The sequence below is a fragment of the Trachurus japonicus genome, chromosome 15, assembly GCF_045865225.1.
Source record: "Trachurus japonicus isolate A0001 chromosome 15, Traja_1.0".
Taxonomy (NCBI): domain Eukaryota; kingdom Metazoa; phylum Chordata; class Actinopteri; order Carangiformes; family Carangidae; genus Trachurus; species Trachurus japonicus.
Genome location: NC_140921.1, coordinates 21,149,709 through 21,175,446, shown reverse-complemented (window position 1 = coordinate 21,175,446; position 25,738 = coordinate 21,149,709). Strand labels below are relative to the sequence as shown.

The following is a 25,738-nucleotide window of genomic DNA, read 5'->3' as shown; positions in this document are numbered from 1 at the left end:
AAGGTGAGAAACAGACATGACAATGTGACGTATACAGATAAGACAAGCCTATTAAAGACAGACCCCCAATAGGAATACACACCATACACATGAACCTGGATTTATTATTCATCCAACTGTGAGAAAACATCATGATTTTTTGGGTGATTACCAGTCTGCTTCAGGAATTTCTTGCAGTTGCAGGTGAAGGTGAGTGTAATATTTCCCATTTTGTTTACACTCAGAACAGGCAGGTGTCTCATGCACTAAGATTATTTTGCATTTTTGTACAGAAATGTGTTATTGTCTGTGTCCATTGTGCTTTACGATATAATAGGCTTTATGCACAGCTCCACTACTTCCTGAACTTAAACAAGCTCCTTTATTTCCTGTATTACATTACTGGACAAACTAAACTAAACTAAATTAATCCAGGTGTGTCTGACTCTGACCTCAGTAGTCACAACAATGGTCAGGCACACCTGGATTAATCCGTTTGTCCAATAATGTAAGACAGGAAATAAAGGAGCTTGTCTAAGTTCAGGAAGTAGTGGAGCTGTGCATAACGCCTATAGATTAAGAAAAGCAAGCAGCCAAATCTTTCTTATTGTCAACACATTTTTAAAAAGTATTTATTTTGGGGGTTTATTTCTTTGCCTTTAATTGACAGGACAGTTGAAATAGACAGGAAATGGGGAGACAAAGAGAGGGGGAATGACAAGCAGCAATGGGCCGCCGAGGGAATTGAACAGGGGCCGCTGCAGTGAGGACTGTAGCCTCTATATATGGGGTGCCTGCTTAACCCAGTGAGCTATTCAATGCCCCACTTCCAACAGATTTAATGAAAAATCCAAAACCAATAATGTGGCTGTTTAATCTCTTCTACTTGAGGACTTCTCTGACACTCAGCACCGAGCCAATTAATTTTTACTAAATTTATTTACTTATTGTGGAAAATTGCACATCAAATACATATTACTTCCAAAGGCTAAATATGTTCCCAGAATGGGAAGAGATCTATAGTTGTTGTTTTTCTTTTTAAATGTCACTCAAACTGGGGTAAATTCAGGCTGGGACCGTTTTACACTGTGGATTGATTTATTTGAAACAGTATTTAGAGCAGCAGTATCAGGAACTGGGATTGAAAATGATCCATAACACACATGTTTATGATGAGGTAATATATCAGACTCCGAGGCTCACTGATGTGTTTTAATAGTGTCTAGATAATAACTGAGGTTTATGGCACAGGATTTGAAGATACTATATCAGATTCTAGATAATCGGTACATCTTTGTAGAACTGTTTCTTTGTTGGTTCTGCTGTTTTCATGGGATTTATTAAGGATAGTGAAAGTATATCTTCAGCTTAATTCTTTAACATGAAATTGTTTTTATGAGGAACAATAAGGTTGGACATTGTCAAGTGTTGGTCCTCATCTTCATCTATATAGATAACACACAGGAGTCTGACCTGGGTCTTGTGCTGCTCCACGTTCCCTTAATAGCTGTATTAAGTTATTCGAGCCCCATCTGGAAGATTTAATACCTCCATTAACATAGAACTGCATGAGTCAGCTCTGTCCTCTGCCCCCTCTGTGGTGCTCGAGCTGGAACACAGTCAGCCAGTTGTACGTCTCAGGCTCAGGCCCAGGACATGGATTGATCCTCCTTTAACTGAAGCAGCAGGTTGCGACAAGATGGACAGTCCATTATTGGTTGGTGTGTGTGTGTGTGTGTGTGTGTGTGTGTGTGTGTGTGTGTGTGTGTGTGTGTGTGTGTGTGTGTGTTCTTGTACATGCTACGTTGTGAGGACCGGAAGTTTTTAACCAACAGAGTGAGGACATTTTTGGGAAGTGAGGACATTTTGGCCGGTCCTCACTTTTTCAAAGGGCTTCTTGAGGGCTAAGACTTGGGTTAAGACATTAGGTTATAATTAGGTTTAAATTAGGTTTAGAGTAATGGTTAAGTTTAGGCATTTGTTTTGGATGGTTAAGGTTAGGGTAAGGGTCTAGGGAATACATTATGTCAATGACATGTCCTCACAAAGATAGATTTACAAGGATGTGTGTGCGCGCACGTCTGTGAAATGAATTCACATTTTTTTCTACCACAACTTGTGCATGGTTGTGTGTCATCATGTTTACATGTGATATCAGATATGAGAGGAACTGTTATTGTCAGCCTTGATCTAGGTGTCACACAGAAAGCCATTTTTATTCAAGGTATGGAGGAGGGGAGGTAGTAACGTGGACATTTTATGTTGAGCATTAATCCAGCTAAATGCAAAGCATGGAGCCCTGGTTATGCTGGTGTTTACTGCTCCGTGCCGGTCCTCCGCACTGTCATGTTTCCTGGCTGTGGCCTGTCACTGAAGATGCTTTACTGCTGAGGTGATCAACCTCCTGCTGTGTCCTCATCACCACTGATACTCAGTGATTAACAGTTACTGTCACTCTTATCCAATTTGCCCATTCCCATTATCCCTCATGTCTTCTTCTTCTCTCTTTGTTTTACATCTAGCTCTTAATTACACTGTTGAGAGGGCCTGATGAGGGGGGAGACTATTGATTGTGTAGCTGCACTTTGTTTACTCTGCCCGTTCAGCTGTTCCCCTGATTCGGCACAACTGGCTGCAGTGAGAAGAGTCGCCACTGACAGAACTGGCTGGATAAAGAGCCCTTTGTGGACGGCTCGACTTTTAGCTCAATTAAAATTGACTGTGGTACAGTTTATCTTGAAGCTTTGCTTCATGGTAATGTATACATTTGCTCCAGTGAGCAGGATAGACACAATCTCACTGAAGAGAGTAAAGATTTTGTACTTGTTTATGGGGTGAGCAGACATTTGGATCTTTCACAAAGTGACAGCTGCTATCACCTGGAATCAACTCACAGCTAAAGGCTCATGCCACTGAAGTGACGAGACAAAGACGGCTCTATTAACATGTAGCAACGGCAGGTAATTTTGGTTGTGGATATTTTAATTTTCACAGGAATTGAAGAAGAGTTTATAACATAATTTTGCCTCTGTTGTGATAAAAAGAAACCTGTCTAGAAGACTGGGGAAGCATAGAGGAAGTATACTGTTATTCTTAAGGGTGAAGTTTCCCTTCCATTGTTTCATCACATTATCATTTGCTTCAGTAAAAGTTGAGTCTTAGTCTGAAAAGTTACCAACTTTGACAACCCTTTCAGAGACTGTACAAAATTCTTCTCATTTTTTCCATCCCACCCACATGCCTCAGCCCTGGACCCGTGCTCTGCCTACATCAGCCTGAACGAGCCCTGGAGGAACACAGACTACCATGTCAACCAGACGTCTGGTGTGCCCCTGTGTGACAGCCACATGTCTGGAGAGTGGTACCGCTTCACCGGCATGGCTGGGGATGCCATGCCCACCTTCTGCATCTCTGAGAATCACTGTGGCACCCACGCTCCCATCTGGCTCAATGGCAGCCACCCCCAACCCAGTGAAGGCATTGTCAGCCTGCCTGTGTGCGCCAGCTTCAATGGCGACTGCTGCCAATGGAACGCTAACGCAGAAGTGAAAGCCTGCGCTGGGGGGTACTTTGTCTACCGCCTGCCCAGACCCTCAGTCTGCTTCCATGTTTACTGTGGCCGTGAGTGACCGTGTCTGACGTGTAAAAAGTCACCGCATGCTACATAAAGCCTATTACTGAATTTTCATGCTGTTATGTTAATGTACATGTGTGTTGCACAGATTTCTATGATATCTGCGATGAGGTGGACTGTGAGGGTCCCAGATGTCCTCAGTCTGACTGTCGCTGTGGATCTGGAACTGTGCTGGGACCAGACGGACAAACATGCCTGGGTGAGACTGACAGGGACACAGAGGGACAAGGAAGCAAGGGGACAGATAAGATGTGCAACAGAGGAAGATAAGAAAAGGGAATGTTGAAGCAGGAAACGCTGGAAATGGTTTCTGAAAAACAATAACAAGCCAACCCTTGATTTGTTTTGACAATATACATTCATATTTTAGGAGGCACGTTTTTATGCCATTCTGAGTCAGTGTTACATCCCTGTTGTTTACCTCCCTCAAATGGGATGTCTGAGCTCTAATAAAGTTTATGTCTTTCTTTATTATAGTTTTTCACAGTCTTACTCATTATCATTCATGTCAGGGTTTATTTTCAAGAGCGCAAAAGTTCAAAACAGTAAATCTGATGAAAATGAATTTGATTGGATTATTTTGTCACTGAATATCAAGACAATTAAATGCACTTTGCCATCTGACCACGTAGTGGAAACAGCGAGAGGATTCACCTATCATTCTCAGGGGTTTAAACCCTCTTAGACCCTCTTGCTGTACCCAAATTCGACACTCTTCATTTGAACTGATTTAATTGGATATTATTGAGCTGTTACAGTCACTAAATACTGTAATAAAAATGGATGACATAGCAGCTGTTACATTTCTTACTAAATCTTTACTTTTGGCCATTTTAGCACTTTCAGCAAGCTGTTCCAACTTCTGACTCACTCACTTAATAGTTTTCACACCAGTGAATCGCAGCACTCACAGCACTGTGTGATTTTATGGCTGACTAAATGTGTGGATATTTATTCTTGTAAAATCAACTCATTGTATCAGCTACACCATAATATTTACACTAACCAGGGGGTTAGATGTTAGTCTAGAAAGTCTTTTTTTGGTTTTTGGTCCATTTTCTCCAAAACCACTGGCCCGATTTCAACCAGACCTTCTGCGTTGGACTCCCCTCAGCCCCCCAGATGACATATTCGAGTTTGGAGAAATTTGAATTTTGGGCCCAAAAGCCAATTTTCGACACCCCTGGTGGTTAGAAATTTTTTGCATTCACTGGAGGGATCTTTCGCCATTTTCTCCAAAACCACTGGCCTGGTTTCAACCAAACCTTCTGCGTTGGACTCCACTCGGACCCCCCAAATGATAAATTCGAGTTCGGAGAAATTTGAATTGACACGCCCAGCCCCCTTCAAATGCAGAAACATTACACTGCACCATGACTCTGCCACTGCTGCTCCGGCCATTTGATCTCATTTCTATAACTGTATTCTGATTGCTGTTAACAGGAGGTAACACAATCATGTTTTATAGGCTATTTGCTGACTTCACTATTCGTATGTGTGTGTGTGTGTGTGTGTGTGTGTGTGTGTGGTACACTGGATGGTACACCTGATAATCTGTGACAGGCATGAAGTAGGAATCTAGCGTGCTTGAAATCTGCCATTGTCTCATTATTCATCCATCAACCAAATCAGCCTTTCAGTGTCTCAGAAATGACTTCCTCATCTCTCCATCCTCACTCCCTCCATTTCCTCACTTTCTTGCACGCTCACTTTTGTCTCTCCTTTTATTTCATCCATCATTATTTCTTTACAAGCCCCCTCAGTATTATAAACTTAGATTTAAAGTACTTTAAAGTTGATTTATCATCCTCTTCCACAAAGTGCTAAGTGAATTGCCTGGAGGTAATAACTCCACCCTTCTGCTACTCAGTCAATTAAAACAAGACTCATCTGATAATTACTGACCCAGGTGTGTTGTGTGTCCCATGTTCAGATGTGAATGAGTGTGAGAAGGGCAATGGTGGTTGTGCAGAGGTGTGTGTGAACACCAAAGGCTCCAGGCGTTGTGATTGTGGGCCGGGCCGTGTGCTGGATGAGGATGGACACAATTGCAGAGGTATATCTATATTTGTATAACACACCAGTGTTGTACTGAGATAATTAAACCATCAACCACACAGTGTTCTCCATCTTTTCCTTTTCTCTGTGTTGCCTTGTGCAGAGATAGCAGGTTGTGACGGTAACAATGGAGGCTGCAGCCATGGCTGCTCCTCACTGTTGGACTCCTATCAGTGCCACTGCCCGAGAGGACTGGAGCTGGGAGAGGATAAACAAACATGTCAGGGTGGGTATGTGTACCTGTGTATGTGTGTGAGATAAGGGTAGGTATTGAGGATAGATAATCAATGAGACAGCAAAGCAAACTGACACTCAGATTCATGCTTGCATTAATCTGAAAAGATGGTAGAGATTTGACCAAAACCCTTTTTTTAGTCTGTATCTAAAAGATTTTTATAACATAGAATGTGGTCATTTATTTATCATGGAGGATCTTTAATCATAATAGCAGTTGATAAGAGGAATGTCCAGTTCTTTTCTGCAGACCTCTTGGCTGGGGAATGGAATAATGCAACAGTAAAGTAAAAACAACGAGTTAGTTTTAGTCCATTTACTTCTGCCAACAGTCAAAATCTCAAATATGTTCAGTGTATAATCACACAAAACAAAAAATAGACAGCAAATATTCATGAAACCAGTAGATATTTGGCGCATTTGATAGAAAAACTGCTCTTATAATAAAACAATAAAAGTGGTTGCCAACGAGTTTGATTTTGGATTATGGTAACCAATCATTAAAACAGCAAATCATTTCAGCTATTTTCAAATTGGCATCAGAGACAATTGGAAAAAGCAGCATATAAACAGATGCATGAGGCTTCTGCACCTTGTACCTTGAGGGAAGCACAATATTGACAAACTCAAATTCTTACATTATTTAGCTAAGGGTCAGGCAGATGGTGCTGCAAGGCGAAACACATATTGGGTTTTTTATTGGTTTTCTTTCAAGAAAACATGTTAAAGAATACAACCCTGTTCTCTGTGCCTCTGCACTTTGCTTTCACTGTCATTTTTCATGTGCTCAGCAATAGAGATTGTGTAGTATGTCTTCATCTAATCAAACAACTGTGGGATGGTTTTACGCTGCCCTTTGTTATTGTACCCATGTGCTCTTTCATGATAAGAGACATTTTTCTCCCCTGCAGTGCCAGTCCAGTGTGATCCCAGCTCTATTACAGTGTCAGTTCCTAAGGACCTTGTTGGAGGACTGGAGCTCTTTTTGTCCAACTCGTCTTGTCGCGGCGTCTCCAATGGCACACACATCAACCTCAACTTCAGCCTCAAGACCTGTGGCACAGTGGTGGAGGTCAGGATTACAGAGTTGGAAATTTTAGACCGAATGTGCTCAGGGTTTAATCTTCATGGTTAGGGGGTTGGGGAAATAATACCACTATATCAAAGAGCACAGTTGTGTGAGCTTGTCACTGAAAAAGCTATTGAAGTAAAGTAAATGTTGGCCCTCAGGTAACTGATGACAAGATTGTGGGAACCAACCTGGTGACCGGCCTCCCCAGGAGCAGCCCAGGGAGCAGCAGCGACTTAATAGTTCGCACCAGCAACTTGGTGCTCCCAGTCACCTGTGTGTTCCCCAGAGAGTACCATGTGTCAGACGGGTACCAGGCGAGTCTACGCAGCTCAGCCCTGAAGCTGGCCGGCCACAGTGAAGGAGTCTTCCCCTTCTTCCTGGAGCTCTTCAAGAATGCAGAGTTCTCCGAGCCGTACCGCAACCCGCCCCAGCTCCGGCTCCAAGACTCCCTGTTCTTCGGGGTGGAGCCCAAAGAGAGAGTGGACGGTCTCTCTGCGTTAGTGGAGAGCTGCTTCGCCACACCAGGTCCCAGAGCTGACCAGGCTCTCAAGTATTATCTCATCAAAGATGGGTAAATAGTTTGGAGGTTCTACCAGTTTCAAACCCTCTTGTGCTTCTCGATATGCCACACCTCAAGAAGAAAACAGTAATGCTTAAACAGTACCTACACATGTTTGTTAATGAATAGGTTTCTGTTCTGTTTTTCCTTTCCTTTCTATGCCAAGTTCTTCTACAGTATCACACTGAATGATGTTTAGGTTTGTTTAGCAGTGTGCTGTGTTTTAACAAAACAAAACAAAAATGCTTGGATATTTATAGAACCTCTGGTATTTGGTCAATAAATTCAATTTTATTTGGCCAGTTTTTAAGATCAAGTCAGTCTCTGGTGTTTCTCTCTCTGGATTACTTTGCTTGTAAAATAGCTACATTTTGTTTGGCGATTACAGCACTGTTAGTCTGAACTAAACAGTCATCAGTTTTCATTGTGACATTTTCTGTTTTTATTGATAGTCATTTCAATAAAAGTCTTCAACTCTGAAGTCATATTTCACATCTAGAGAAAGTTAATAGATGTTTCAAATCTAATTTTATACATATATATTTTATAACCCAAGCAAATGAAAACAGAAATGCTTAGTACAACAAGAAGTGAGAGGGTAACAGCTTTTTGTAATTTAGGTGAACTTCTTGCTCATGCACTAAAAAACTGCTGAATTCTGTCTTTTTAATGTTTTATCTTTAGGACCAGAGCTGCATTTACTCTGGCAACTTAACAGTTCTTCTAATACACATTGGCTGGATCAGACCCAGCTCTGTTTCCACAGCATCAGCTGCTTGACAGTTATAGGACAGGAAATCTCCGTTCCTTCAAGGAAATGTCAGATGAAAAATGCCACTGGCCTCGCGCTCTGATTAATGTGGAAAGAAAACAAGAATGTTTTGGGTCGAAAAAAAAAATCGAAACACAGAACAGCCTTATTTTCTGGGGAACACTCCCTTTTGGCAGACCATTTCGTCATTGAATCTAGAGTAAGAGTCCTCCATGTTTCTGTGTGAACACCAAATAGTAGGGGCTACAATCTATTTTCACGATTGCCTATTAAAAATACAGCAGATTTTCCAGGCCTTGGGGCAGCTCAACTTGATGAAATAGCTAGTTAGAAATATATATGGATCACTGAGTACTGTGTTAAGATATCGTATGCACTTATAATTGTATTTCCCCTCCTTCACTTCTGATCCAGGTGCATCTCAGATGGAGCAGTGACACAGTACTCATCAAAGGACCAGCTCTCTAAGCACTACCAGGTCCCTGTGTTCAAGTTCATTGGCAAGGACAATCAAGTGAGTAAAAAGAAGCATGCTGGGAGCCAGCTGGCGAGTGTGTGTCTGTGTAACAGTAGCACCATAATGTAAAGACTGGCTTCACCTAAATTAGCAGTGTCCTCACACTCTGATGGTGGTCTCTGCTTAAAATAAGTGTGTTTCCTCTGTTTACAGCAAGTCTATCTCCACTGCCTGGTGTTAGTATGTGGGGCAGGAGACTCCCGCTGTGCCCAGCCTTGCCGTAGACGCGTGCGGAGGGAGACGCGGACGAGTGAACCGCAGCAGCAGCAGCAGCACACACTGAGCGGAGGTCCCATCTTTATCCTGCCTTAGTCATGATGCTGACATACAGCCAGAAAAAACAACAACACAATGAAAACAAGCCAGCAGCAAATAAAGGACATTAACATTTCATTTGATATTTAAAATAGCAAACAAATATGGGTTTACACTCACAAAGTAGTTATTGCACTGTCCCTTTTTAGGTCATGTAGATGTACAGTAAACACATTACTATTTTTTGCCGGTTGTCGCTTGCTTTGCTGTAGATCAGTTAAATTCTGCTTAATGTATCCAAGTGTCCCCCACTTTGCCTGGCAGCACAATTTGCTGACATTAATGTGAATGACATTTCTATTAGAAATCATTCAGAGGGGCCACAGTTCATTTGTAACAACTCCAGCATGACGGATGTTTTTCTAGGTCACACTTTGAGGCATTTCTCAGGCTTGATTACAGCTTAAAGATTTAGTGGATTTATAAAAGTGGTTTATATTTCACACTATCACTGGCTTGAAAAATACATGTGCAACATCCACAGATGCATCCTGACTCATTTGCTCAGTATAATCGATGGCTGGGAAGCATGTCACACATTACAGTGTGGTGGGAAAGAGATATTAGTGCTCTGTGCCCGGAAATTATGCAAACGCTTCATCACTCTGACAATTAAACTAGAATTAATCATGTCATTTAAACTGCAATTAGTCATGCATTTATTCATTAAAAAAACAAAACAAATAACTGACAAATAACTTACATCAAACATTAACATAGTAGATGTAATAGGCATTACATTTTACAATACGCAGACTTAAGGTCTGAACAGACTAGTTTGATAAATGTTAAATACCAGAGCACAATGTACCGTGTGCGCCACAGTAATTATCTTGTGACTTTCTATCTGGAGCAAATTAATCCTACTACAATATCCTTCCCATCAGGCACTTTGTTTGGAGTCATCAGAGTAATTTATGGTAATGGAGTCATAGAGGCCTAAAAATGGCTTAAAATGTAATGAACTATGGAGAGTATAACATGCATGAACAAGATTCTGCAAGTCATATTCAGATATCTAATATTTGTTTGTAAAACCTATGAATAAAAGCTAAGAAACTGTTCATTTGCACTGCTCATTTATGTCCCTGGCTCTTAATCTTTAGAGCGCTCATGTGAAGTATCTCCTCTTTGACAAATACCCTATAAATATACAGTATAATCAGTGAAAATACCCATGACCCTCTTATTTGTCTGTGAAAGTGTCTGGGAGTTATCCACTGTGCTCTGTGTCACAGCTCGTCCCTCTCCTCTCCCTCGCAGATGCATGCTGCCCTCTGGCTGTTCATGTAAGGCCTGCAACCCAGAGTCCACACCGTGTTGTAGAGTCCATCTGCCATCGACTCACAGGCTAGGACAGAGATAAAGAAGGGAGACACGTTTACTTATCATAACTTTTTACTTTTCCATAACTCACAAGGAAGAGTGATGCTCTTGTCAGATATTCTAGTACACAGCCAGGAAAAAGTGAGAACTAACTCTTTGCAATTTTCTCACCTTGCACCCTTGACCCAAAGCCCAGGCTCTTCTTGAGGTCAGAGCAGATGCCGTGCAGACATGTGCGGAACTTGGAGTCGCAGTCGTACTTGTTTGTTCCACAAGTGTCGTAGCACCCATCCAGCTGGTTGCAGCACTCTGTCATGGCAGGGATCCCCAGGTCAAGCTGTGAAAATGAAGAATCAGGTTGTGTCAGCACAGTTTACTCACACAGAAGCTATAGTGTTATAGTTGAAGCCAGCTTCACAGTGATGTACTGTAGCTCTGGGCTGTTGGTCCTATAAACAGGCCACCTACAGCGGCATTCACCTGGAAACCAGCCAGAGAGGAGCTGCAGCCGTTGGGCTCCGGAGGCTGGTAGCTGGGCCGAGGCTGAGGAGTTTCTCCTGAGAAAACAACAAAGAAGGTTCCATTTAATTCTTGGGCAAACATAATAGTGTATTGACAAGGTAATGTCATCATCAGCTCCCAGTCAAGGATTCATATCTATGTTCTTGTGTTGTGTCACAGCACAGATAACACATAACAGTTGTTTTGATTGTATAACTGTAAGGTACAGTACATCTACACCTCCCAGACTGATAAAGACTGTATTCAGGTTTCTGTATCAGCAGCAGCCTACGAGCCGTTTTTGTAATCTCAGATCAAGACCTGAAGTGGCTGATAAACTGACAGTAGAATTTATTAAACCTGAGTTAAAGTGTTCTTAGGAAACTCACAAATAGTTACAGAAGGGATATTGGATCTGAACAGCAAAATATTGATTTGAAAACACCCCAATAACAACAGCAATCTAGCTATCTGTTGGTCATTCCCACCTCCTGGACACTAGACATCTGATTTTCTCAATAACATGACAGTGGATTAATTCATAAGATTCATTCTTACCATATCTGCAGCGGTACTGGCACACCCCATCCTTACCCCCCACCAGCTCCACCAGTGAGTCAAAGTATCCATGCACAGTCTGGAAACTATTTCTAATTGAGTTAAGGCTCCAACTGTTTTGTTCTTCATTAGCCAAGGGTTTGTCCAGGGACTGAGTCTTCATGGGTCTGATCTCATTCTCACTCTCCTCCTCCTCCTTCGCAGAAGTTTGCTTCTGGGTGACAGCCTCTTCAGCAAGAGCATCCATAGCAGGGATGTCTCTGGCAGGCCCATCACTGTCTGTCCCTGGCTCTTCAGCTGGAGCCCCATCTGCCACTTCTTGTTCCTCCGCTGCTGGGTTACCCACTGTAAGTATTTTAGCTAATAATTTGTCACCAAAGCTAGTATCAGCTACAGGCTCCTCAGCTGCAGGCGAATCACCCACAGAGGAAGCTGCAATAAAACCTTCATCTGCAGTAGCCGAGGTCGCAGCTCGGGCCTCCTCCTCCACCTCGTTTTCTTGAGCCTGGTAGTGGCCTAAAGTGGCACACATGCCCATGGACACGCAGAGGAGGAGCAGGACCACAGTCCGGGTCAGCATGGTGTTGAGCTGGCGACAATCCAAGCCGAGGAAGCTCCCCACAAGGCGAGGTGTTGTTAACAGGGTGAGAGGGGCTTAGACAGTGAGGGACAAAAACACACTGCGCTCCTCCCGGCTGTGTCAGCCAGAGAGCAGACTTTGACCTCTGATTAGGTTCTAGCAGACAGCAAGGCACCCCCTCTCATGATGGGGGCAAAGGTCACCAGCACATCAATCCAAAGAAATCTAATTCAATTCCTGTAATCTTCTCTTTCTCTGTGATTCTTGAGCACATTAAACGAGTGATTTCACTACAGTTTTATCTCCAGAGTTCATAATTGGATTTTTGTGACTCAACAGTCACATGACTTGAGCCTAGAGGAAAACCCTCTTCCTATTCACTTTAACACTTCCCACATCGAATGCTGACATTTCAGCCTGTGACCTTTATCAACATATCATCAACTTCAAACGGGCGCCACTGTATTTTGATAAAGGTCATACACTGGTACTTCAGCGGCCAACAAGTAGAGAGTGGTGCATTATCTTAATCATTCAGCATGAGGTTGTTTTCAAAGCAGCTTGTTCCAGTGCAAACTTCAGAGCACTTCTCTGATATGTATGTGCCGCCCTCTTGTGGTTATATTAAAGTGCTCCTAATGCTGTGGAAATGTATTTCTTTAGTGTCCCTGCCTAACAACTGAGGTCTGTTTTACTCCTACTTGTGAATCACGTTATGGGATTTCATTTTCTTGCCTTATTGAGTCTGTATAAATGAATACTGATTACTGTCTTGTAGCCATAGAAGGGCTTGTTATCCTCCTGATCTTCTTCATATTAAAATATAGTAATTGAACAGCCCTGGGCCACTAAAACAACATATGGGAAGTGTCAAAATCACTGCTGCTCTTTGGCTGCAGGGGGACTAGAAACTGTGAAATCTGACATCTTCTAACATGAAACACCGCATATGCATGTGATCACTGAGCCTGAAGCCCTTTCATAGTCTTAGGCCTGAGAATACTGATGCTTATGCAACACAAGTAAAAGTAAATGTTCACCACAAACAGCAGAACAAACTAACTACATGAAATTACTCATATTTGTGTTTAACCCTCTATAGCATGCATTTGTATTTTAGGGGGGAATACTGTAGCTATGTCACCCCAGTTTTGGGAGCTGGTTAATACACTTAATACATTGCTATGTTACTCTACTGACTGATCCTGACCTCCTAACTGTGCTACTACTAGGTCCATTCTTCCTCACTGTCACTCTCCTCAAGCTCACTGTCCTCACTGTCAGAAGGAAAGAGCCTTATTGTTCGATCACATTCCTTCCACACATGAAATGTTCCTGCATCCATTTCCTGTGAGGACTTAAATAGTAAATAGTATAGCAAAGACATTGATTGTGGTGACCACATCTGCATGTTGCATGTTATTGCCCAAACAAAATTTCGTAAATCACAGACTTGTCATGTTCCTTTCTAAATTATATTTTATTTTAAAATATTTACATGGGCAATGTGAGCACCATGCCAGAGAGGGTTAAGTTCAGTTTTGAGGTACTGTATGTGTACAAGGTGTAATTGAACACTTTACACTTTCAGAGGCAAACCTTTTACTCCAGGTGGTTTAATACTAGTATACGAGTAGACTACAAAATACATGATCATCCTCTAAACTGGAGGAGATTGTTCCAGATTAAACTTTCAGACAGTAAATAAAGTAGCTAATATTAGCTTCACAGTAACCATCAACAATATCAAAATACATGCTAACGTGTACCATAGTAGCAGCTGCTTCAATGCGGGACTTGTAATAGAATATTTTCAGTTGTGTTATTGATATTACCAGCTTTAACATATGATCTACATGTTATATTCAATAAAGAGATTTCCTACACACTCAGCTTGGGGGCTATGAATACTACAAGGTTTCTATGTTGTTGCTGTGAAATATGTGATTATTTTAAAACATTTTATTGCATATTTTCTTGTGCATACCATGTGACTTTGAAACAGCCATCTCGAGAAGTCTGTTGTCTATTTGTTGATGAATTTATTCACTGTCTGTCTGCAGATCGTCCTGTATTTCATCCCATAACATCCTAGTGGTAAAAACAGAGAGCAGCAGTTAGCAAGAAAGAGGCCCTTGGATCCCATAAATGGTCCTCTGATCAATTGTGACATAGCGTAAGTGAAATATTACATGTACCGTCTCATGGTCTTGTTTAATTTCTCCCTGTTCAGCACTGAGTTGATTTTGTTTTCCATATTCTTAAGGGAAAAATACAGAGCAAAAAACATGACCCTCTGTCACACAGCAATTTGTGCATTTAAAATCTGTAATACTATCACAAAAATGATAAGGGAGGAAAAAGGTCAAACTCCCTTGCCTTGTTGGCGGCCTTCAGACGCTCATTTGAGGCTATCAGTCCCAGTGTCTCTCTCTGTATGTGAACACAAAAACAGGTTACATAAAAAAGTGCAGCTATATGCAGTTTTACAGTAGCAATCGCCAATCACACATCCTGTGCTAACTTTATCTCTGAAAGGTTTAGAGTTAGTGGAGGAGAACCAGTTAATTTGCCAGCACCCTCAGGTCTTTGATGCGTCTTTCAGTGTCGGTGGCTGTAACAGTGGACACCTGGCTCTCCTTAATCTCTTCCTCCAGCTGTTGGATCTCCGTCCACATGTTCAATACCTGAAGCCTCTTGAATTGCACCCTGTCGGTGTGGTCTGCGTTCTGCGGCCCTGACAGAGGTATATCTGTCCAAACAGGGAGGAGATGAGCATGAATGCACTGTAGTGACTAATGATGAATTTGAAGTCTGAGAAAAGTTGAGTCTAGGGCAAGGCAGCTGGACTAGGTTGTAGATACGTGAAGACGTTTCACCTCTTATCCAAGAGGCTTTTTCTGTTGTTCTGTACTTGTACATTCACACCCCTGGAGGCATCATAAAGTCACAGCTGACTCACCAATACTACAAAACTCTCTTTATGTCTGTTGGCATGACAAAGTGATTATTTGTTCAGTGTGTCCAAAGACTGAACAAATGTGCTGTTGCCCTGCAGGATAGTGCAGCAAATGCTTAGATGTGGTTTTACCAATGATCAGATATACCAATGTAGTCTTGAGACTTACTCTTCATGTCACTGTCCTCTGGGCCTGCGATAGCTGGAACATTCTGTAATTTATTTTGGACTCTAAGGTTAAAAAAGAACAAATATACTTAATAATAACACAATATATTATTATATAATTTTTTTTTTGGCAGAGAGATGCTTGCAGTACCGTTTATTCTCCCTCAGAGCGCTTCTGAATTCCTCCTCCAGCCTGCGAACCTCCTCTGCAGCCTCATCCACCTCCACCTCCCTGAGTTTGCCAGTGCTGGGGTCTTCAAGTGAAGTATTCGGTGACTGCAATGCAACAACAAATTATAATTAAGACTTTTATTGTTTGCCAAATACATAATGAACATATATCCTAAACCAACCGTTGAAATGAATTACAGGCCTTGTGATAAATGTTATTCATCATCAGAACTAATATTATAGGATGCTATTTTCTTTCATTCTCACATACTATGCAAAACGATTTCCTCAGACTTTGAAGTGACAAATTCACAGGACTTAATAAGACATTAGATTATGCTTGCAGTGAGTCACCTACAGAAGGGAATCAATGTCCGTAACATCAAATAAGACCAGAGAGTCACACCCATGTTGTATGTACCATCTAAATCTATATTGATCACATCATAGCCAGTGTGCTTTACCTTGTCATGTAGAGGTAAGTGGGAATCCATCAAGTGGTTAACATACAAATCATAATCTGTCTGAAAAAACAAACAAAAGACATTTATCATGAACACAACAGGGTGGTACAGATTTTGTGAATTAGTGTGAGTTTTTACACATTACTACAACATTTGTGCCCTTATTAAGGATAATCTAGAGAGTGCTCATTCCTGTCCATGAAAACATATGAATGCCAAGCAATGATTAGTTTTATTTAATCCTAGTTTATTTCACATGCAAAGTGCACAAACAAAACTTGCATGACATTTCTTATGAATGAGCTGTAATGGAGCCGTTGCCCTCTGATGACCTGCTTCCTGACGTTTCATGACCAGGGTCCAGTGGTTGCTCTACTTCCGCTTGCTACACGAGGGATTCACTCTCTCTTGGCTCTAATACGTCTGACGGCACATGCTAAAAATGTGCTAGTGGGTACAGAGGAAATGGAAAAACCTTAATTTCCCTGAGGATGCGTCCAAATACTGGCGAGCTTTCACATACATCATCAAAGACGTCACTGAACACCGCAAGGCGGTCTCTGCTGGGCCAGCTCTGCACTGACAGCTTCTTCAGCTCCTGGATGTGACAGGAACACACACACAGCGTTAGCAAGTGAAGATGTGCGTGCCAGTCTGTGTGCGTCTTTATTCATGCACCTTCTGCAAGAGTGTGGAGAAAGCATCTCTTTTCAAAATGGACATATTAGAAAGACTGAAGATAAGGAAACCAGTGCAATTACAGAACTATGATGATGTCATGATTTGTGTACCAGGCTCACCTTTTGTAGTTTTTTCTCATGCTTTTCTGCAACATTTATTCCAGCCCAGTGAGTTTCCTTGGCTATGAATTGCCTACCTAACCACTGATTTGTCTTTAGTTGGTCTTCATTGTTCTGTCCCTCCTGCTCAGACTGGCGTCTCCCCTCCACATCAGATGAAGGGTTAACCTCGTGGGAAAAATCTCTCGGCTGGAGCAGCAACAAGTTTGATGACGAGCAATGAGCTTTGTCAGATTGGCTTGTATCTTCTCTCCTGTCTGCATGTGATGAATGATCAGTAGCCTGGTCTTGTCTTGACTCAGAGACTTCAGACTCCACTAAAGCAGTGCTGGCAGTGACCTCAGATGGAGACTCGTTCAATGCTTTATTCTTCACACAGGTCAGTGCCTTTGTTCGGCGTTGCTGGAGTGTCACAGGGCTTGGGGTTTCCTCTTGGCACTGAGACATCTTCCAGAAAGACTGCTTTGTGTCCATATGCGGCTGACCCTGGTTCAGACTGTGGGGCCCCAGATGACCTGAGGAGTAGGTCATGATATCAGCCTTCTGACCAGCCTCAGCAGCCAGTAGCAGGCTGTCGCTCCCAGAGCACCCAGGCTTTGGCTCAGTGCTGCTGGACATACTGTAACTATGGAGGCACAGTTTGTTACTAGTACCCTACTGTATGTACTGATATTGAATTGAGCTATTATCCAAAGCAAATACACAACATGAAAATGTGTGAAAAAGAATGAAAAAAATTAGGGGAAAATGGGCCTATATAGCTAAAACTGTATTTCAACCGTTCTTTAAGTTAAAGCTAGGGAGGTAACTAATGCTAAATAGTTTTACTTTCATGCGAAGTAAATATTTAGTTTGTAAGCAGCTGAAGCAAAGATGAAATAGAGAAACCATAAATGATAAGCTCACCTGTTTGGTAACTAGTTGTAGGCTACTTAGGACAGGAAGCAGAAAACCAACTTTCCTCATAGACTGTCTTTCCTCAAGTCCACAACAGTCTCGGTTGCTAGGAGACCCAAACGCGTAGTGCTTGCGTTGCGTTCACTGTCTTGTTAATAATCGTTCCCATGAGCTTTGAGGTGCAAGATCTCATTTGTGCCTGAGAAGGTAAATAAGTGACGTTAAAGTCACGATGTTAAACCCCAAATAGTCTGTGATTGGTTTAATAAAAGATGTATATTGCAGTAATTGTTGTTGCCAATTAAAAACAAAAGTTTTTGCTATTTGATCAGTTGAAATGAATGATCCATTCCATGATTGTATGGTATAATGCCAAATGATAAAGTGTTTCATTTCTCTGTTTTACCCTACTTCCCCTTTCTTGCAAACTGAAGGGCAACCCCCAGCTCATTTGAGTCTCGACTGTATCTAGCTACTAAAGGAACCACTCTATTTTACTGCCCTATGTTGAGCATTATGCATTAAAGGAATGATGTCTCATAAGCAGTGTTAGTCTATATGTGACACAATGAAAGAAAAAGAAAACTGAAATAAATAAACAGGCTACTGATTAATACTGAAGTCACAATGTCTCACTCACCAGGCTTCATCTTACTCATACTTTCACTTCTTAATTCTCATTTCACTGTGACTGCAGAACCAGTCTCTACAAGTCAGCACAACTCATCATTATTGCTGCTGCTGATGCAAGCCTATCTGAGTTTCATCTCATGAGGGTAACTCCAAGTTTGGGCTTTTCTTCTCCTTTCAAGAGTCCTTTAACAGTATAAGAGTTAAACTCATTATCACAATTGATAATGAACACATCTACATCTGCATCTTGTTAGTCATTTGACATGGCTGCTATGAATTTAGTCAAGATCCAGAAAAAACACAATGTGACATTGTTCAAATTTAATTCTCAACACTGCAAATGTGCTCTGTAAATTATTTAATGTGCAAAACAACAGACTCCAACAAATTCTCCCTATTTACCATTTTTTTCTTATTTTGTGATACTCAAATTTCCTGCAGGCTACCACAAATCCTTACACACAATAACCAAATTACCAGATAAACCGTGTAAACATTGGTTGTTGGGGAAATCGGGTTACTGAAAAAACTCCTGCAAATGCTTCAATCAAACTATTATCTTAATCGGGTTAGTCACAGTAATTGGGTTATTGTGTGCAAATACACAGTCGTGATGTAGCCTTTACTGCAAAAGAGAAGGAAAAGGGGAAAGGGAGTGAGACTCAGGCCTAAGGGCTGGCACGGCCAGAATAGGAAAGCACCCAGATGGCAGAGCTGAGCATGAGGGCAAATACAGTGTAACATGTTATGCTTCACTGAAACAAGTTTCCAGTATTTGGTATTGGGAGTCTGCATTACAGTAAGTTGCATTCTTGTGTTGTCCTTTAATGTTTGAGGTAAAAACAAACAAACAAACAACAACAAAAAAAACAGGGCTGCAGTGTATGATGTCTGAAGATCTGAAGTGTTTACCGGCCAACTGAGCTTGTGTTGCTCATGACAATGGGATTTGAGAAAAAGCATTTATCTTCCATAATATCCAATCAAGTACTACTAATGTAAATAAAAATAATCACCACCGTAGCTTGAGAGAAATGAAAAAGGTGCTTTAATTAAGCAGTTGCTGTCCGGAAATTGTCTGTATTCATAATGACTATATATCAAAAAAAAAAAAAAAAAGGAAGAAAAAAGCTGCAATTGTAATTGAAAATAACACAAATTAAAGATTGCTGAGCAAACAGCAAAAATAAAAAAAAGACACAGCATGTGAAGAGTTATTCTTCATCCCCGCTCCACCCATTTCAAATTAATTTAAAGTTGGAAAACCCCAATGGATGGCTTCCAGCCTCAGTGTTGGTCACCAGCTGTTAAACACCAGAGTGCAGCCGTGTAGTGGTGGGCAGCCTTGTTGTTGGAATAAGTAGGTGTCATTGTTTTACTGAGAGATAACAACTGAGCATGGTGAAACGTCCTGACGGGACCATTGCATTTATTCAACAAATTATTTAATGGATGACAAAATATTGAAACACCTAAGGTGTTTCATCTCTGCCACCAACTCAGCCAAACATTCCAACACCAAGAAAATTTGGACAAAAAATATAAAAAGAAAGCCTTTTTAATAGATGGTGGAACATGATGTAGGAAATGGATCAAACGTACGAATGGGGATTACCATGTGTCTGATAAATAAAAAAGACTAGTGCTAGGCGTAAGGGCTCGAAAAGTGATTTGAAGTGTGGGGGGTGACATATGTCACTACACATGCAGAAGTAATCTGATAGCCCACGTGCCATATTTTGTATTAAGTGCTAATAATGTGTCTTAAAATGGGGCCAAAGTTATGTGCATAATTGTATAGTTTTAAAATGGTGCCTCATAAAATAAAAGGAAAATATTCTCACCATTACCAGACATTTTCAATATCCCAATTTTTATTCATATTTTGACTATCAAAAAAAACAAAAAAGAAAAAAAACAAAACAAAGAAATGACATTGACATATCTCTGGGATAATGAAACAAAAAGTACCTGATTGAGTGCAATAACATAATGTCAATCAGGAGTGACGCATCTTCACCCAACACTGTCACTGACTCTGCAGCTCTACCAATAAAACAATGTGCATTAAGAGTTAAATAAAGGCAAATAAATAGGCAGCTCAAACATGGAATAAAGAATGATCTGGAACACACATGTGTTTTTCAGATATTTAATAAAATTCATTTGGGCTACTGCTCTTACATTTACAGTTGAGACATTCCTCAATTATTCTGGGTAACAGTAACATGTCTAGACCGTTTTGTTTATCTTGATGTTTACTTTGTACAAAACAAAAAGGCCAACATTATTTTTCTTTGTATAAAAAATATAAGTTAATTTAAATTTAACTCTAATTAAGAAAATAACAATAGTAATAAGAGCAATAATAATAATCATCAATAATAATAATGATAAAGATCATAAGCTAAACATAGTGCAGACAATGGGATATAACTGGTGCTGAAAAATAGAAGGGACAGTGCAGTGTTATGGACTTAACCATGTTCTCATGTGGGGTTGGAGTGGGGAAAGAGACAGTCAAAGCTTCCTCTCTCTCTCTCTCTTACTCTCTCTCTCTTACACACACACAAATACACACCCTCTCTCACACACATACACACAGACTACACACCCAGTCAGAAAGCGCATGACTGCCATTCAGTTTAGCACCATCAGAGCGAACGTCTCAGTCTGTACAAACTAATTCCTAGGTTGCACACAGTATACACCTATTACCGTATATGCAAAACTATATATAAACTTCAGTTCAGGTGCATGCTAATTGTGGCTCTTGGTTGAAGCTTACTGGAAGCAGTTCTGAAAAGAGTAAGACAGAGGACATCATGGAAACTGATGGCGCACTATAACCCACATGCCACCACCGAGGATCTGCAATCAATGAAACATTCATCGAAATGTACATTCACACCATATGGGTGAAGGGGAGCGGGAGTGGAGCGGGGCTGGGCTGGGATGAGGGGGTAAGGGATGGGAGGAGGGGGCACAGTACCAGTTGTAAAACAAATTATTTGAGCGGCAATTTCAGTCTTGGAGGGACGATGTCCACTGGAATGACAGTTTCAGACAAAAATCGTTTTGTCTTTTGGAAGATCTTGGGAACTCATTTGAAAGAGTCCAAATGCAGCCTCCGTCTGAAGCGCGAGGGGACGTGAATTTCTGTCCTTCGGGGTAGGTCATGGACGTGATGGGGGGTGAACTTCTGTCACACAACCTGCAGAAAGTCAACCGACATTCTTTTGAGCTTTTGAGTCCCAGACATTTGATGCACTTTAGCTTTACAGGTTTGACAGTACGGGAGAGTACAAGGCTGACGGCCGCTGAGAGCTGCTGTGCCCTGCACCAACAGCAAAATGACAAAGTGTTCAGTGTCACTGATGTTTCATACTACGGCTTTGAACCTGCAAGGACACCCGTTTATGTCAAAAAGGAGAAAACATCTGAGACTGTGCAGGCCACCAATTATCCCACCTTCCACTCTTAATCTGATTTACATCTTTAAAATTCACCACACCTTCACCCTGTGCTCTAGATCAGGGTGCTGTCTGGACATGACACGTGGTAGTTGACCTGTAAAAAGTTTTTTGTGGCTCTGCAAACAGACTAATCTTTATAATCCACTCAGCCAACTTGTGCAGTATCCTTACTATAGCTGTGAAGAAGTGATTAGCGATTAATAAGAAGAACCAGACTGTTGTGTAAAATAATTCATGATGGGATAGTGGTGTGGAAAATGTTGTGAGAGTGGAAATTCAATCGAATGCAGTCTTGGTGTACTATAAATGGTTTTAAGTGATGCTATTTGTGCATCTTGGATTTTTTTTTTTTGTCTTGTGAACTCCGTCCTACAAACATTATGACTGCTGGCCTGGGGTCAGATCCGGTTGATCAGAAGAAAAGTTGATGTACTATGCAGCAGGTTCCTAAATGCCAGGGGGAGCCGGGGGGCAGTGCTGTGGGGGGTCCACTTCAGGGAGAAACATTGTGACTCTCTTGTGACTTGTGTTCACAAGTGTCGACATTATCTAACTCCTCTCATCGCAGTTCATCCACGTTTTGTAGAATATGCTGCAGGGGGATTTCTGCAATTTCCACGTAAAATAGGCTGTATCTCTTTATTCAAGTACTGCAAAGGATTTTTGCTCAAAAAAGTAATAAAAAAACATTCTGACACGCACCTTCTCAATAAGGTGGCATTACACCATACATCTGCTCTACACATTCCTTCTGTCTCTGGGAACACCTTGCTGAAGTAGTGCGTGTACGATAAACCTACCACAGAAGGCAAACAGTACCATTTTCAAAAAAGCCTGAACCGACAACAAGATTTCACATAACCAAGCCTGTGAAAGGTTCAGAGTAAGGCCTCTGCAAATACAAGACCATAAAAGAAAATTAAAAAAACAAAACAAAAACAAACATAAAACAGCCAAACTAAAACAACCAAAACGGCACAAGTCCATTCTACCAAATGAATTCCCAAGCTGAGTGGACGCAGGGTGATGGGTTGAAGTCCCTCAGCCCCATCAGCTGTCTGTCAGTCTCTGGGATCGGTGAAACCGCCAGTGTTGACACCTCCGTCACCCAATGAGGTAACTGTGTGTTTTCAAAGTCAAGTCGCCTTTAGCTGATCTGTCTCCTGCTCACACAGGATGTGGGCTCTTCCTCCTACAAAGTTCCAGGTCCGTGGCAGGATTCACGTTGTACTCCTTTGGTGGGCCAGCAAACCCCTTTGGTAGTCAGTTGTCCACCTTGACAGGGCCTGAAACGCAAGGTCGACTGGGCACTACATCCTCCAACTCTCCCCGTGCTATCTTCTCCCACTGGCCCAGGTTCTCCCTGCAAACACACATCACCTCGGATCAGAGTCGGACTCTGCTGCGTGTCATGGGTTCACAATCATGGCAGTGAAAACAGATATTACTTGAAATTGGAAATAAGATAAGAACCAAACATATTGTAAACTTAATAATAAGACAAAAGTATTTCAGTTAATTAAAAAAAGGGAATGAAATTGCTGAGTGTTTTTTTTTGTCAAATCCAGTGATTTAAGGTTAATTTGAATTAGTATCTTATAATTTGAGGAAGCTATTATCAGATCTATATTTGTGATTTTTTTCTACTGCAGTCAATGTACAGTTGTTTTCCTAACAACTTTACAACTCCTTAAATGTACTCACACTATGTGATGATGGTTAGTTGAGACACAACATTATAACACTTTGCTGCCACAAGGGTGTGCATCTGATTCTGACTGTGGTATGGCCAGTGTTGTCATGTCATAATGAGACAGCCTGTACTTTAAAAAGAAGAAGTTGGAGAAGCTGAGCTTATGCAACTGAAGCATTGATGTTGAGAAACAGAAGAATATGAAGTCACAGCTCTGATCGTGTTAAATCTCAAAATCCACAATGTAAAAAAGCTGCATTAAGCACGGACTTGTTTTGCTCTTAATTCAAGACAAAAACTCGACTCAAATGAGCACATGTCACCACAGCCAGGGAGCAACAGTGTAATTCATTAGTCACCTGCTGTAGCAGTTCCATCAGTTCATGTTGTCATGAAGGTAACCTCTGCTCCCCGCGCCATAATCAAGCCTGACATACGAGCGCAGAAAGTGCTGCCCTTTGCTGCCACTCCATTCAATTAGCCAGCCTGATGCAGTTTACACGTCTGTGGCAGATCCCACAACAAGCAGCCGGGCTCCGCGGGGTCTAGGCCTGCTGCCCACCGAAGGCCCCGGTGCTGACGTACTGCCGGGGCTTAAATATTACACTGCTCACTTTGTTTGCATTCCCCGCAGAGCAAGGTCACAACATTTTAGAAACCAGCAGGTTACCCCAGGGGGGGCGGCAAATGTGCAACATGATCCTGCCCAACAACCAGAAATCACACTTATAAATACATTCTTACCGTCACACAAACACACAGCTACACTGAGTTGGGACGAGCAACTGTTTCCTGTTCGCCCACTGTATAATGAAATATCTGTATATGAGCCTTTATATATAGTATATATATATATTAAGTTTGTTTAATTCAGTGTCAGTGCAGAAGTACGATATGTGTGTTTGCATTTTCAGTGGAATGTGCACCTATACACACACACACATTTCTAATCAACCTCAAATCTCATTTGTCTGGCCGATTGCTGCTGAAACAGAAGCTGCTGTCTGTATCAGACCATAACGTTTGAATTGTTTTTGACTTATTTTCTTTTTTTATTTCAATAATTATTCAGTTATTTAATATTCTTATTCAACACATACTGTAATCTATATACATTCTCACGTTCTTGCTGAGTCTTTCCTCACATAAGGCACACGGTGAAGGATGAGGCTTGGAAAACTACAGCTCTGAATACTTACTTGCAGGCTCTTAGAAGAGGACTAGAAGGAGGGAAAAGCTCAGATAGTGTCGTGTAACACGGAATTGCAACAGCATTGTAGAATCCCACCTAAAAAGACAAACATAAAAAACAAACACATATAGATAACTGATTAATTGTCATTCATTAACAAAATTTACACCATTAATACCTGACACGAGTATTACAAAACCTACAAAATGATGGACGTGTAGGGACTGACAATACATTTTATGGAATTTGTTGATATTCTTTCTATATCACCGTTTCATTATGCTTCATAAAAACACAATTATCACCTTGTTATGCTATTATTGCATTATTATATTGATATGTTTTTTCAGGCTGCAATTGTTTAAAATGACAGTACTTACTATATTAGATAACTGATGTATCTGGTTTCTTTGGCAGTATTTAAAGCGTATATGAAAACAAAGGCTCAAACATAGCTTTGGAGAATAGTTTAACCCATATTAATTATTCTTAAAAAGTCTATTAAACTAGATATAACCAGAGTATTATGTAGGAACGTCTTTCACTGGATGTTATTATATACAGAATAAATGTGTTTTTTATTTTTTATTTTTTAATCTTGGTTTGTAGTGATACTTTGTTATTTAAGTTATCATTTCCTACATAAGGAGGATTTTCTAGTCCTCTCTCCACCACTGGCATCTGCGATTTCTTCTCTGTATTTTCTTCTTCTGAGAACTTTTACAAGAATCACCAGCTTCCCTCATGTGGTTATTTCACACTACACATCAGAATGCTGAGATTTTAAACTTCTTTGTGTGTGTGTGTGTGTGTGTGTGTGTGTGTGTGTGTGTATCTGTGTGTGTGTGTGTGTGTGAAGTGGGGAGAGTAAGTATAGTCAGAGACACGTGAGTAAAAATGCTGGTCTCACTTGGCCCTGGGGAACCTCGGCCTTCTTGTCTCTGTCCATCATAGCGATCGGCTGCATCCCAATCTTCTTCATCTCGTCTCCCTGTAGAGGAACAAAGAAGTAAGGAGAGAATTTTTATTTTATTTTATTTTATTTTATTCTTGCACTCTGCGTCAAATCTCCTGACCATTAGACAACACTACATTGTGCCTTATAAATTGTAGGACTGCTAGGTGTAGCAGTACTTACAAGGAATAACAGAGATCTGGCTGTTTGACTGGAGGCATGATC

General features: G+C 41.2%; 4 protein-coding genes across 10 annotated transcripts in view; 1 reads left to right on the top strand and 3 right to left on the bottom strand.

Annotated features, from left to right (window-relative positions):
• Positions 1-10,046, top strand: oit3 (oncoprotein induced transcript 3). The gene is made up of 9 exons (XM_085800417.1): positions 1-189; positions 3,226-3,600; positions 3,702-3,812; positions 5,547-5,669; positions 5,775-5,897; positions 6,817-6,977; positions 7,136-7,548; positions 8,723-8,822; positions 8,979-10,046. Exons 1-9 carry the CDS (start codon positions 132-134, stop codon positions 9,135-9,137), a joined length of 1,623 nt encoding a protein of 540 aa, XP_085656543.1. The 5' UTR covers positions 1-131; the 3' UTR covers positions 9,138-10,046.
• pla2g12b (phospholipase A2, group XIIB) lies at positions 9,382-12,235 on the bottom strand. 2 transcript variants are annotated; one of them, XM_085800418.1, is made up of 4 exons: positions 11,526-12,235; positions 10,935-11,023; positions 10,638-10,803; positions 9,382-10,491 (listed from the first exon to the last, which is right to left on the bottom strand). In XM_085800418.1, exons 1-4 carry the CDS (start codon positions 12,103-12,105, stop codon positions 10,373-10,375), a joined length of 954 nt encoding a protein of 317 aa, XP_085656544.1. In that variant the 5' UTR covers positions 12,106-12,235; the 3' UTR covers positions 9,382-10,372. The 2 variants fall into 2 exon arrangements, with proteins under 2 accessions (XP_085656544.1, XP_085656545.1); XM_085800419.1 differs by having other exon boundaries at positions 10,947-11,023.
• A 1,789-nt stretch (positions 12,236-14,024) lies between these two features.
• Positions 14,025-17,285, bottom strand: LOC146973648 (uncharacterized protein C6orf118-like). Its single transcript, XM_085799024.1, has 9 exons — positions 16,668-17,285; positions 16,343-16,465; positions 15,868-15,927; positions 15,384-15,508; positions 15,234-15,295; positions 14,685-14,857; positions 14,485-14,538; positions 14,304-14,365; positions 14,025-14,196 (listed from the first exon to the last, which is right to left on the bottom strand). Exons 1-9 carry the CDS (start codon positions 17,283-17,285, stop codon positions 14,148-14,150), a joined length of 1,326 nt encoding a protein of 441 aa, XP_085655150.1. The 3' UTR covers positions 14,025-14,147.
• A 3,050-nt stretch (positions 17,286-20,335) lies between these two features.
• pde10a (phosphodiesterase 10A) overlaps positions 20,336-25,738 on the bottom strand; it is a 57,083-nt gene continuing 51,680 nt past the window's right edge. For all 6 annotated transcript variants that reach the window (XM_085800410.1, XM_085800412.1, XM_085800411.1 and 3 more), the window contains 3 exons: positions 25,469-25,549; positions 24,566-24,654; positions 20,336-23,036 (listed from right to left, as the gene is read on the bottom strand). In XM_085800410.1, coding sequence (XP_085656536.1) covers positions 22,937-23,036; positions 24,566-24,654; positions 25,469-25,549 — 270 coding nt within the window. In that variant the 3' untranslated portion in view covers positions 20,336-22,936. The remainder of the gene's footprint in view (positions 23,037-24,565; positions 24,655-25,468; positions 25,550-25,738) is intronic.